The sequence below is a fragment of the Trachymyrmex cornetzi genome, unplaced genomic scaffold, assembly GCF_001594075.2.
Source record: "Trachymyrmex cornetzi isolate Tcor2-1 unplaced genomic scaffold, Tcor1.1 scaffold335, whole genome shotgun sequence".
Lineage (NCBI taxonomy): Eukaryota > Metazoa > Arthropoda > Insecta > Hymenoptera > Formicidae > Trachymyrmex > Trachymyrmex cornetzi.
The window spans coordinates 964,033-977,251 of record NW_017298058.1 but is presented as its reverse complement, the minus strand read 5'-3'; the positions used below and the strand labels follow the sequence as shown (position 1 = coordinate 977,251).

Here is a 13,219-nt window from a genome sequence, read left to right as displayed (position 1 = left end):
CAACCTGGGTTGGATTAATGACGTTTTGCGCTCTCCTATTGGTAGAGCGTGTGACATCAACCAATAGAAAAGATTAATCCAACCCAGGTTGGTGTAAACCCGATCGGGCCGAAAACGCTATTAGAGAGGCGCAACCGGTGTTATGCATTCTGATTCGCTGTTGCAATTTGACCAATTGAGTGACTTGGCAGCCATTTATAGTACTAATGACATATTTCTATTTCATTTTAGCTTATATATTCTATCTCACATTATCCTACACGTCTTATCTTGTTTGACATAGTTTAAAGACAGTTTCATAGGGGTGGCACCCAATTGGACACGGCTCAATTGGACACGAGCCACTCACAGCGCTTGAGACTACAAAACTCCTAAGCACTGGTCGCTGTGATTGGTGGTGTCCAATCGAGCCGTGATCAATCGGGATCACCCCTTTCATAGCATGTCGGCCATGTTTAGTACTCTCCTTAGCACCTTTGTCATACTGACTTAAATCGGTTGCGCCTCTTCGATAACCCCGGATCTACAATAGGTGTTTTAAGCCTTAAGCCGTAAGAAATTGACCAATTACAGTCGAATCCGAGAAGAATAAGCGACTGTGATTCGCCCATTTCTTATGGTTTAAGGCTTAAAACCCTATTGTAGATCCCGACTAAGGCGTCGTCTACAATACACGGAGTAAGAAGTAAGAGTAAGAAATTGACCAATCACAGTCGATTATTCTTCTCACATTCGACTGTGATTGGTCAATTTCTTACTCTTAGCCCGGATCCTCATACGGGCAACAGCGCTTTGACATCGAACGCTGATTGGTGAGAAACGGGTGATGGGGGTAAATTTTACCCCCACAACCGGTTTTTCACCAATCAGAGCTCTGTGTCGAAGCGCTATTGCCCGTATGAGGATCCGAGCTTACTTCTTACTCCGTGTATTGTAGACGGGCCTTTAATCTAGGTCTCTAACGTAAGCAATAGCGAATCCAACACGTTGATTTCCTTACTGCTTAAATGAGACTCTCTCGACTGACGCGATCTATGTAGAGCTTCGCGAAGTGGCACAGACAAAGCTGGCTGTCTACGGTCGGTACGAATCGTTATCCACTATATTACTTTGCGCGTTGCTCGTTATAACGCCGGTACAATCAGAATCAATGTAGTTGCGACACTTTTTTCAATGGATTTTGGAATACAGCTTATTGATCGAGCAACTGGTTTTTATTTGTGGATTCATGAATAAGAACCAATCGCTTGGTGAGTAAGCTGCATTCCAAAACTTATCGAAAAAAAGTGTCGCAACCTCATTGCGACAAGATTATCGTCGCTGAGAAGATTATCGAGCTGAGAAGATTATCGTCGTTACGGTTGTTATAGGTTATAGCTTCTAAGTTATTGGAAACAAACTAATTCCTTGTAGGAATGAAAGGAGCCACAAAATTTCAAGCAGCAAACACAAATCATAACCTGTAATGACCATAACCCGTCACAGAAAAGGAATAAAAATGGTGGATGCGAATATCTACGTTTCTAGTGCTCTAATCCAACGTGCGTTGTACGACGCTCTGCAACCAACCAAAAAACAGGATTTTGCTTCGTATCATCGAAATAAAATTCTGCTGCACGTCGGATTCAGTATTAGCGTTTTCGGCCCGATCGGGTTTGCACCAACCTGGGTTGGATTAATCTTTCCTATTGGTTGATGTCACACGCTCTACCAATAGGAGAGCGCAAAACGCCATTAATCCAACCCAGGTTGGTGCAAACCCGGTCGGGCCGAAAACGCTATATGAATCCAAGGGGTCGATTCTGGGGATCGATTCTATATCTCGAAATGAGGTGAAAATTACAAAAGTGAGCGAATTTACTAGATTACTGATAATTTCATTGGTCAACGCTTAGTAAATTTGCTCACTTTTGTAATTTTCACCTTGTTTGAAAATACAGAATTGACCCCCTGTATCTTCAATCAAGGTGAAAATTACAAAAGTGAACAAATTTACTAGGTGTTGATCAATGAAATTATCAGTATTCTAGTAAATTCACTCACTTTTGTAATTTTCACCTCGTTTCAAGATACAGAATCGATCCCCAGCATAGCAGATGAAAAAGCAATGGATGCGCTAGCCACTGTGTAAACGAATGCACCTAAGGTTGCGTTCGGATATCCACTCGAATGCTCCCGGGGTGTCATGTCATCCTTGTTTAACATTCGATAAACAACAAGGATGATATGACATCCATGGAGCACTTAGGTGGGAATCCGAACACAGCCCAAACTGTAGATCTTCAGCGCTGGCAGTGAAGTTCGGAACACAGGCTGCAATGGTGCGGCCACAATAGAAGGAATAAGGAATTAGAAATAAGGAATAAAGTTTCCAACCTATCAAAAACCGTATATTCCGGTGTATCCGATATCTGATAGGTTAAAATCTTTATTCCTTATTTCTAATTCCTTATTTCTTTTATTGTGGCTGCAATATCTCTTGATGGAAAGCTCTCTAGTAGCGTTTTGGAACCAACGCACCCCAACGCGCTCTAGAGGAGGGAAAAGAGTAATTAACAACACTGCGAAGTTTGGTGTCGGGTAGAATCTAATGTCTTGCATTCTAAGGATTTTAGCTGATATATTTTGTCTTGTAAAACTATATCAGATAATTAATAGTCACTCTATGTTTCTTCTGATGAGTACTAAGTAAATACTACGGTCTATACTGCAAAGTACCATACTTTTAGATTACAATACGTTCTGATTATTTATCAATATATAAATCTTCTATTATGTTCAATGTAAAGTTTACTTTTCTCTGTTTGTTTTTGTGAATTTTATGAATATATATACAACTGTATTCGTAAAAAAGATGTGCAACAATATTTAGCAGTCGATGTGACTTTAATAACTACCAAAATGAGTAAAATGTATAAGACTGCTGCTGTCAAGACTAAAAGTTTAGGAAATCATCAACGAACCTTCAAAGCTCATGATGCAGAACAAAAGGTTTCACAATTTTTTTTTATGATGCATTCCCATATAGATAATTTTTCTATTATATATGTCTGAATAAATTATCATTTTTTTATAAGAAGCATGTCACGATGAGCCCTTCCAACGAAGTTATAATGTTCGGCCAAGATCACATTGTAGAAGTCACAGTAAAAAAAAAGAATAAAGGTCAGAAACGTACTTCACCTGTAGCAAGTTGTAGCTATGGACAGAAAGCAGAGAAAATAAGATCTACAACTGATAGTAAAACTCCATCAAACTGGAGTAATGTTTTTAGTCAGAATTTGTTACATGTAACAAAACAACAGTCTTCTAAATATAGTGGAAAAGAAGCGGAAAAGAATATAAATGCTAAAAAACAACAGAAAAGTACTATCAAACATCCTCCTGTAAGTCTCATACATAAACTTTAAATGCACACATGTATAGAGTAGGACATTTGAGGTGTTACAAGCTATGTAACTATCATTTTTGAAGAGCAACTATGTGTTTCTTTCACATCAATTGATTCATCTCGTGCTTATTCTGTATAAAGATACTAAGGTCTTTATAAAAAAATTAAAAATTTAGGAACGATTTTATATTTTATGTTAAAACATATTACAATAAAGTATAATATATCTTGTAAACTATTATTTTTTTTATATTTCTACCTTAATATTTTGTGTATACAGAATAATTAGGGGAATTATATGTAAATAAAATCAAATTATTCCATTTAAAACAAATGGAGACGATCCTCATAATATTAAAAAATCTTTTTTTTTTTAATTGATTTTATCATTCTTCCTCCTTGAAATTATACGATTTTTGTCTGAACATATTTTTAATTTGGTATACTTTAGAGATAATAGCTTGTACCACTTTAAATGCCCAACCCTGTATATGATTATATGCTTTTTGTTTATAATAATCCTTATGTTGAATATATTATTAAATATATAATTTCATATAAAAAATGTCTAGATGAAGTCAGATGAAAAACATTCACCATCGTGCTGTTCATCAATTCTTGTTCAGGATTGTGCTGTACAATGTTCTGAATATGATTTCAATAAATTTACTGATTTTAATCCAGTACACATGTTACATTTAATAAGACAGTTAAAAGAGTTAGTTAATAAAAAGGATAAAAGAATCTGTGAAATCTTTAGTGAGATGGAACAAATATTGCAGAAGATACCGGTAAATTGTGTGAAATTGCATATTATCTAAGTATTATGTCTACCTGTAATTTATATTTTGAAGCATATACTTTATTTGACATTATATACCTCTATTAAATTGTTCTGTTACTTTTATATCAACTTTGAATTTATCACATTGTTATTTTTTGCAGGATCTAGAAACCAAAGTAGAATTCAGTGCAGTTCCACTAAAGGAATCTGGTAAAAAGATAAAAACTGTGTCGTATGAATCGTTCATATTAGAACGAGAAAGATTAAAAAGGTTTGATGCGATATGTAAATGTAATAAGGAAAATAGAAGTTAATACTAATTTTTCAATTTTTTTATTTTACATCAGTGAAATTCGAGAGCGAGATGAACGACTAAAGGAAGTTGATGAAAAATACGCAGAGTTAACATTTCAAGTAGAGATGCTTACACAGCAATTGGAAGAAGTAACTTATAAGAAGAATGATACAATATCAAGGCTAATGCAACAAATTGAAAACAATGAACGAACAATTACAGATTTAAAAATGAATCTAAATAAGCAAACAGAACTTGTACGAAAAAATGACATTGATAACAAATGTTTAACAATGGAAATACATAAACTTTCAGCGTTATGTTCTAATAGAGATACACAAATTATTGATTATAGAAATACAATACAGTGAGTATATTATATATTTTACTATTAATATGTTTATATTTAAAAAAATTTATTGATCGCGCGCGCAGTGGACGCATAATTGTGGAATCGTACAAATTACGTAACAATTGATTTATTGTTATTACAGAGAGCTACAAAATCAGATTGAAAAACATTTAAAAACCCTACACGAGATATATATGAAAGAAGGAAATACAAGCCCTTACATATCGTTAATTCATACAGGGCATGCATGTTCGTCTCCTACCTCAAGTTTTTCTAATGGCTTTAATAAATCCTGGAATGATTTATCAGACATTTCTTCCGAAGATTCCGTTCCTAAAGAAAATGTTTTAAAAGAAGATGTGCCCGTTAAAGATTTCGAACTCGTTAGTTTACTTGATGGAGAATCATCACATACTATACTGCCGGATCAAAATGAAGGTACGTCTCTGTGAGTTTACTAAACAATTACTGTTAATTGAATCGCCTTAATGCAATTTTTAATTTATATTAATGTTTATGATTAACAGTTAAGAACGATAAAAAATCAGCAAAGCAAAATAATAATGAAAATAATACTGCTTGCCAAAATATGAACGCGAACGATGTAACCACGAAAAAATCCTTGCATCAATCTTCAAAGAAGGATGACAATAAAGAAAATGACATTCATAAAATGAGAAAGTATACAACGCTTAAGGAAAAACAAAATGATTACACCAAAAATTTGTTTTTGAATGCATCAAAAGTTCTTGAAAGCATTACAAAATCAACAGTTTCTGACATAAGGAAGCAAGGCGATATGCAAAATAGGAAACCTGTTAATGTACCTAGTCCATTACGGGACTGTCCACATCCTGATTGGAGCGACAGTAGTTTACCTAGCATTAGTACTGTCTCCGACTTGGACATGATACCCTCAAATGATGTTTAAAAAACTATATGCTCAAAGGAGAATGATCACTGGATTCTCAAACATATTATTCTCTATAGGAATTATTAATATAATTCCCATTGACTGAGTATACATAAGCATGAATTTATATCTTGTTGCAAAACTGTGATAAACTCATAATGCACATTCTACTTAAATAATGAAATCTATGAAAGATAGCACGATATACAAATAAAATTGCTTGATAATCACGATATTTTAAAAACGTTAACATGTCAAAGACATAATTTGCACATACACATCTTATTAAAATGAAATTGTAATATATATTGTGCACAAATTGTAATATATATTGCGAGTTTTCACATTGATATTGTTTATTTAATAAGATTGTAAAACCAAATTGTAAAAATAGATAGTCAAAAATATATTTTTCTGTAAATATATAAAACTTTTATTTGCAAATTCGCTTGTAGTTCTCACGGTATCAAGATTCTGACATATAACCTGTATTATTACGAATTAACTATGCATATAATGTTTCAACATATACATTTGCTTTACGGAGAACAGGTCACGAATATAAATTTTACGCACACAAGAGAACAAGATGTATATATATAGATATATATATATTTTTTTTATCACATATGTATATATACAAGTAAAGTATAATACTTATAATATTTTGTAAGTCTTAATAGGATTAAAAGGGAACATTTTAATACACGTAAAACATTCATCAGCTTTGCATGAAGACGTCTTGAAATACATTTTATATTCGTATTTTCCAGTAAGCGTGTGGTATGTACCTTTTCTTCTGTAAACATTCGATTTCTTTTTTTTTCTCTCTTTTGACGGCTCCTAATGATCGAGAAACTTCTAACGGCTAATAACATTACGAACACAGTCCCAACGATTCGACGCGCGTAAAATGAGTAACGATAAACATCGAAACGAAAAAGACTGTCTTCGCGCTTTCTTTTTACCTCTTTCTTCTCTTTTTTTTTTTTTTTTAATCATTCAGATGAAAGTGTGATAAAAACGGATGATATAATGTTTAAAAGTCTTTATTTTATATTCGTGCTCTCTCACAAGGGAATTTTCCTCGATTTATTTCTCCTTTCTTGCTTTCTACATTTTGTTACATAATATATCTAAGGACGTACCGTGGGTCGGTTTTATAAAATAGTTAATCACAAGTGTTTCGCAAACAGTCGTTCAATTTTGATTATTAATTTCAGGCTCGACTCGACGCGTCATTAGCCCTATTCCCCTTCTCGGTCTCTCGCGTTTCGAAGATTCGAAATAGAATCCTCCCTTTCCTATTATACCAAAAGGCAATATCCCAATTTGGCGACGTCCCGCTCCGCGCTTGAAGAAAATTCCGTCGCGATTTGGCGAGAATCGAGGATATCGAAGTTCCCTTCCTTCAGATACGTATACTTTCACGTACAAGTAAGTACGGCTGTCTTTATTATTAGAGGCGTTCTAAAAAAAACAAATGTGAATTTAATTTGTTCGTGTGTTTGCCGTACGATGTTAAACCTCGCATATATAGGCCATATCAAAAGTCACACGCATTTTTCCCTCAAGAAGTTTTTCCATCAATACTTTCGAATTGATCAAAATTTTTTGCCTCCTCGATAGATCTGTAGACGTGCTTTAGATTGCATCTCGAGCCTGAGATTTATACATTGGTAAACAAAATTTACTAATCTCGCGATAGAAGGATAAGATTTTATGATTTATATTACATAGCTCGAAACTCCTTAATTCGTAACCTTAATTTCCATATAATTTTATAAAACTTCATATCGGAGAGTTTATAGCATGTAAAACGATCGCGGGACTTCCGATACAGCCTGTACAGATCAAGAATATGTTGAAATTAAATTTGATTGCGATTATAAAATAAAAAACCGTACAGTGTCCCGTCGATGAGAATAAACTTCGACGGCACACTATAAGTCGGTCGATCAGGTGATAACAATGATGACGTTGCTGATGGAACGACATGTTGTGTACGCAAATGTTTACCACATAACGTCCTGATACTGGCTAACTTTTATCTTTCGGCAGATTTGCCGCGGATTAATTTCATCGATAGAAATTAGACAGGATGCAACCTTTGATTTTGCAACTTTTGATTGAATTCTGCGAGACTCCGATCGAAAAACGACATCGCGTAAAGGCGCGAGACTATCACGATCGTATTCACGTCAAACTCACATATGCAGAGATTACTTGGAGAAACAATTTGCAACTGTATCTGAAATCCATTACGTAAAACAATAATATTGAAGGCTGTCGAGTATTCGCGGAATCACGTCGATGTAGTTCTTCTTTTTTCTTGTATATGAATTATAGGCCGGTACTGATAATCGATTTTTATATATATATTTAAAACTATCTGAAGTATACAGTTTTAAGATGTCACAAGCCAATCACAGAGCCGTATTAACACATCTTAAGACATTACTTAAGACGATCTTAAAATAAGAACGAACTATGAATACCAGACATATTATAGATATAGAAGATAATGTCGGAGAAAAATATATAACACACAGTATTCGGCACGAATGTGGAAACTTTTGCGTAAATGTATGCGTGTGTATGTTTGTGTGTCGAGTGTTTGTTGTGTGTGAGTTCGTATATCTATCTTTAATTTTAATAAATACATATGTACAATATATGTGTCGGTCGTGAAGTTAAACGCGTCGGCGTTCGCAATTCGCTTTTGGTACTATCTGCATCTTCTCCCTTTCTTTTGATTTCTTCGCTTCGAAACAGCATAAATCTGCATAGCCGGAGTTAATTGCCGTCAATGTACAATCGGACGCTGCGATAACGGACGAATGGAACGCTAACTATATATATGTATTTGTTTGGACAGGCCAGCTCGTTTTCATAATTTCGGAGAAGAAATTAACAGTTTCGAAATTCTTCCTTTCCTGCGGATTATTAACGATCGTAAAACGAGTCGTCGCATGGTATAATATCACTAACATATGTATACGTATCGTATAATGCGTATATTACAGTAGACGATCATTCGTGTAGAAATCGTAAAATTGTGAGTCGATTAAAATGAATCTAGCCGACTTTAATATCCTAATTAATAGTCTCAACTATAATTATACGCCCAAATATAGCTCAGATATCGGAAGTGATAGTGGGCTGTTGTAAAAATAAAAATTTAACATTTGTCATCTTGAGGTTGCATGTATGGAAGGACATGTTTTATTGTTTTATTGTACGTTATATACTGCTTTGTTCGGTGTAAAAATATAAAGCATTTCGATTACAGACTTCATACGTATGGGCGTTGCCATTGTTACGGAGTAATCGGCGACTATTACGATAACTTGTCTCACTTTCTTGTAACTCTTTTCTTCCTCGACGTAGGATTGCGCTGTTAAAAGAAAAAAGGAACAAGAGATAAAAAAATAAGATTATGGGGAAACGTAATTATTCTTAAATCAGCTCACCCTTGGAAATTATTTCTCGATAAAGAAATTTAAAACGTGGTATATTACGTTGAGAAAGAATAACGCTAAAGTCTAATTATTAAAATTCATGAGAAAAAACTGTTTGTTTCCAGTGTTTCAGATCTCTCCTTGGATCTTTTTTAATTGTCCTCTTAAACAATAGTTATTACATTTTATAAAAAAAAAAAAAAGTGTAATAATTATAAACGCGAACTTTACAGTGATATTAAAAAAGTAATGCCAGTTGCAATCCTACTTCAAGAAACAGTCCCGAGTTCTCGTTCGTCTAACAATGGCCCAGGCTATGGAGTTAATAATTGCTTTCATGTGGCAATGGTAACAATATGTGTGTATAACAAATATACTTAGAACGGTTTCACTTGTGGTATTACGGCTCTCTGCAATAAATCATATTCATCTGTTCAACTGCTGCTGAATAACAAGGTATGCGGAGTATATCTGAGTACAACGCGACCGACCTTCGCATCGCTTTTCTGTCAAACAAAAGACAATTACTCATATAATTATCGGAAGAGCGAAAGATGGCTTCTCCCGGCTATTCGATTTCTGTCAATTCTACCATTGATTTTTAAAGCTCTCCCCGCAAGACGAAGAAATTCAAAGAGACTGACTCAATCTATAAAGTTGTCAGAGATAAGTTGAAAAATTTATTAATTTTCTCCGTTCTCGTTTTAATCCTTCAGATATGGAATTAAGCGATTTAATTGTTTTATTAGAGTAAATTCCTCTCCATTCCACATTGGGCACTTTATTATATCGTTATGCTTCATTCTACACGGAAGGAATTAAAAAGATTTTATTATTTTTCCAAACGCGCTTGTAAGCTATGCCCACGAGCTACGCTTATCATCCGACACTATCAGTTTCTTTCAATTCAATTTTCCTTTACGGGACTTGTTATAATGTCTTTTAAATCTTCGAACGCCGGGTGCACCTACCTTAAATGCTCCTTCGATTACGAATAAATCACAAAAGTAATTGTCCGGAAAGCGACGCAGAAGATCCCGTCGATGCATGGACTTCTTGTAATAAAACACTATACACTTCCTGCTCGTGCCTCCAAAATACGACGTACGGACTTTCGAATGACTACTATTTGCAGTCTACTAGGCGCGCAACGAGAGATACGCAATGTGAATTATCTTTTATTATTACTAATTATTCTTTGACGAGCATTCATGTGTGTCTCTCTCTCTCTCTCTCTCTCTCTCTCTCTCTCTCTCTCTCTCTCTCTCTCTCTCAAGAATTGTAAAATTAAGGAACCCGTGGTCCTCTATGTACACACACACTAGTGATTCCCATTTGTTTAATCGTTTACCGTATACCGAGAAACGCGTACGAGAGCGATACACGTAGTATTGCGACACACGTGCGTCAATGCACCGCCGCCTCGATGTTGATTATGTAATTTTGATTGATAAAGTCACGGGATAATACCACCGGACGAGCGAAATCTCTTCGTTTTGATTTATCCGGCATATGAAAATAGTAATAATAACGTCACGTAATTAAATATTCCCGACTATCGCACGTGCGTCCCGATACTTAACCGCCTCTCTTTCTTTTTCTCTCTTCTCTCTCTCTCTCTCTCTCTCTCTCGTAGCGCATATATTTATTATATATCGTATAAACATTTGTTTCTCTCGCGCACTCAACACACCACTGTCTCCCAACGCACAGTCACGAGATACGGAAACATCATCCAGCATCCGGTAAGTGCAACGATCGCAACGTAAAGCTGCAGGGAAAGAGTTCTCGCTTGCGCTCGCATGGACAGTCGAACGAAACTCTAATCAGTCGATGTGTGGTACAAGCGCGTCCGCTCCCGTCCGGCAATTGCTTACTAGTACAATATAATACGTATAACATTTTGATTAAGTGACACGTGTCGTGTAACGCGTGCAATCTCACGAGGGAAACCGTCTTATCGAGAAAGGATGAAAAACATTGTGGCGTGTCAAAAAGTCGAGCAATCCGCGTTAAAGACCGATTTAAGATCAGTTCGGAAACAGTGAGCTGAAGCTTCTACTTCGCGGTGTTGTTCGTAGAGAGGAACCAAAACGGCAACGTAAGAGTACAACGCGTTTAACGAGAGAATCACCTGAATATTCGATTAGATTAGACTGGAGGATCAGATCTGCACTCGGCTCTCGCCTGAATCTAAATTCCTTTTATTCCTTTTCTTCGCGCATTCGTCATTAAGCACTCACTGTATTATATAAAGTAGATAGCGAGCCATTTCAAGTAGATTAATTAATTATTTTTTACACAAGTTGCAAAAATTCAAACGCTACAATTGCATTTGTAATCGGAAGGATCGAAAAGAAGAATGTAAAGTCAATTCGAAACTCTGAAATGATTTCTGATAACGTAACGATATACCTATACATTATATAATCTCTAATGTGTTTTTCTTTCGCTTGACAAAAACGCGAAGAAAGACATTTAAATCAATTGATTTAAAGTGAAAAAAAAGTTGCCGCGTTGTTATCTTGTCGATAAAATTGTTTCCGGCTTGTTCGAAAACCATCTTTTGGGATTGTCACTTCTTTGCATTGTCTTATCGATACGTCGGAACGACTTGAAAACGGTCATTAAAATGTAAATATTATTACTGTTATTATTATAATATTATTATTAATATTATTATTATATTATTATTATTCATATTCTCTCTCTATAAGTCACACTGAATTACGTATTCTTCGGTAGAGCGTGGAAGATGCCTGCAATGTTCGGAGCACCTGTGCGATAATCTATTATATATTAATATATATATTTATATATATATATATGTATACCTGTGTGTAATAATTGTAGCGATATTTCGAACGTAAAGAAAATTTTACCGCGACCTTTTCCACCTAATTTCCACTTGGCGTCGTTAAGTTCCTGAATATACGTATATATAGATATTTATTTGATTGCCGTGACACGTCAGCTCGTTTTCACTTATGCGAATTGGACGTGGTGAGATTTCACTTTTTGCTTCTTAATTGTCGCTCGTCCGAATTTCTTGCGTATCGACACCGCGAGTCGCGCGGGTCGAACTACGTTCGTGAGATCTTATGGCACACCGCTACGTATTAATCGATCAATCACATTTCTTTGTCGCACATATACTCTCTGTAATCGTTACAAAATTATCTACGTCATATCTACCTCTGCGTATACCAAACGAGCGTTTTTTGCATATTACGAGAATCGGTAGAGAAGCGTTCATATAAATCTGTTTAGAAAAGAAATAAAACGAGAAAGGATAGAGAATTTTCTATTGCATCGAAAGTAAAATAACTCGAGATTGAGATGGATATTAAAGACATTTTAAATAATAAAGAGCCCACCTCTTACACAAAGAAATTCAACAAATCAAGAATCGCGTGTGAAACTTTGAAAAAAAAAGAGATAAGTACCTAGAGAGTGGCGCAAGGCGAGCTTTGATTTTTGCTCACAATCATAATTCATCTGGTTTATAATGCATGTGTCGTTAACGCTCGATTATCGTATACGTGTAATTATCGAATTAATTAATTTTCGTAATCTCGAAAGGCGCTGGCGTCATCGTAACCGAATCAATGACAAATCGAAAAATATCACAAAGGAATATATACATATGTAATGTGCGGAATATGCACCAATCGTAGTGGATGTACTCTCGGAATACCGATATCCGTATACCTTCGTTGTAACGCGAGGATGAGTTTTAAAGAAACATTTATCTTTTAACAAAAATAACATCCCTGCCTGCGTGTTCGCTTTAACATTTTTACAGTTCAGCTAACCAAAGACATTGCTACCACCTCTCTCCCTGACTACTCTCTTGCAGCTACCTATCTCCCCCTCCAGTCATTTCTTAGGGGTCCTGCACCTCCTCTCACACAGGTTTATTTCCACTCCTTGAGGAGGCAGCCCCTCCTCGGGCTACTGGCACGATACACAAAAACGGTCAGACTCCGATTCGAAGGTCGGCGAGTGTTTCATTGGCGTAGC

General features: G+C 35.5%; 1 protein-coding gene across 2 annotated transcripts; it reads left to right on the top strand.

Moving 5' to 3' along the window:
• The first annotated feature begins 2,669 nt into the window (after nucleotides 1-2,669).
• Nucleotides 2,670-6,035, top strand: LOC108763038 (uncharacterized). 2 transcript variants are annotated; one of them, XM_018510328.1, is made up of 8 exons: nucleotides 2,670-2,688; nucleotides 2,855-2,991; nucleotides 3,078-3,386; nucleotides 3,964-4,182; nucleotides 4,337-4,446; nucleotides 4,523-4,837; nucleotides 4,965-5,260; nucleotides 5,350-6,035. In XM_018510328.1, the coding sequence occupies exons 2-8, from the start codon at nucleotides 2,902-2,904 to the stop codon at nucleotides 5,751-5,753; spliced, it is 1,743 nt and encodes a 580-aa protein (XP_018365830.1). In that variant the 5' UTR covers nucleotides 2,670-2,688; nucleotides 2,855-2,901; the 3' UTR covers nucleotides 5,754-6,035. The 2 variants fall into 2 exon arrangements, with proteins under 2 accessions (XP_018365830.1, XP_018365831.1); XM_018510329.1 differs by lacking the exon at nucleotides 2,670-2,688 and having other exon boundaries at nucleotides 2,786-2,991; nucleotides 3,081-3,386.
• Nucleotides 6,036-13,219: the final 7,184 nt, after the last annotated feature.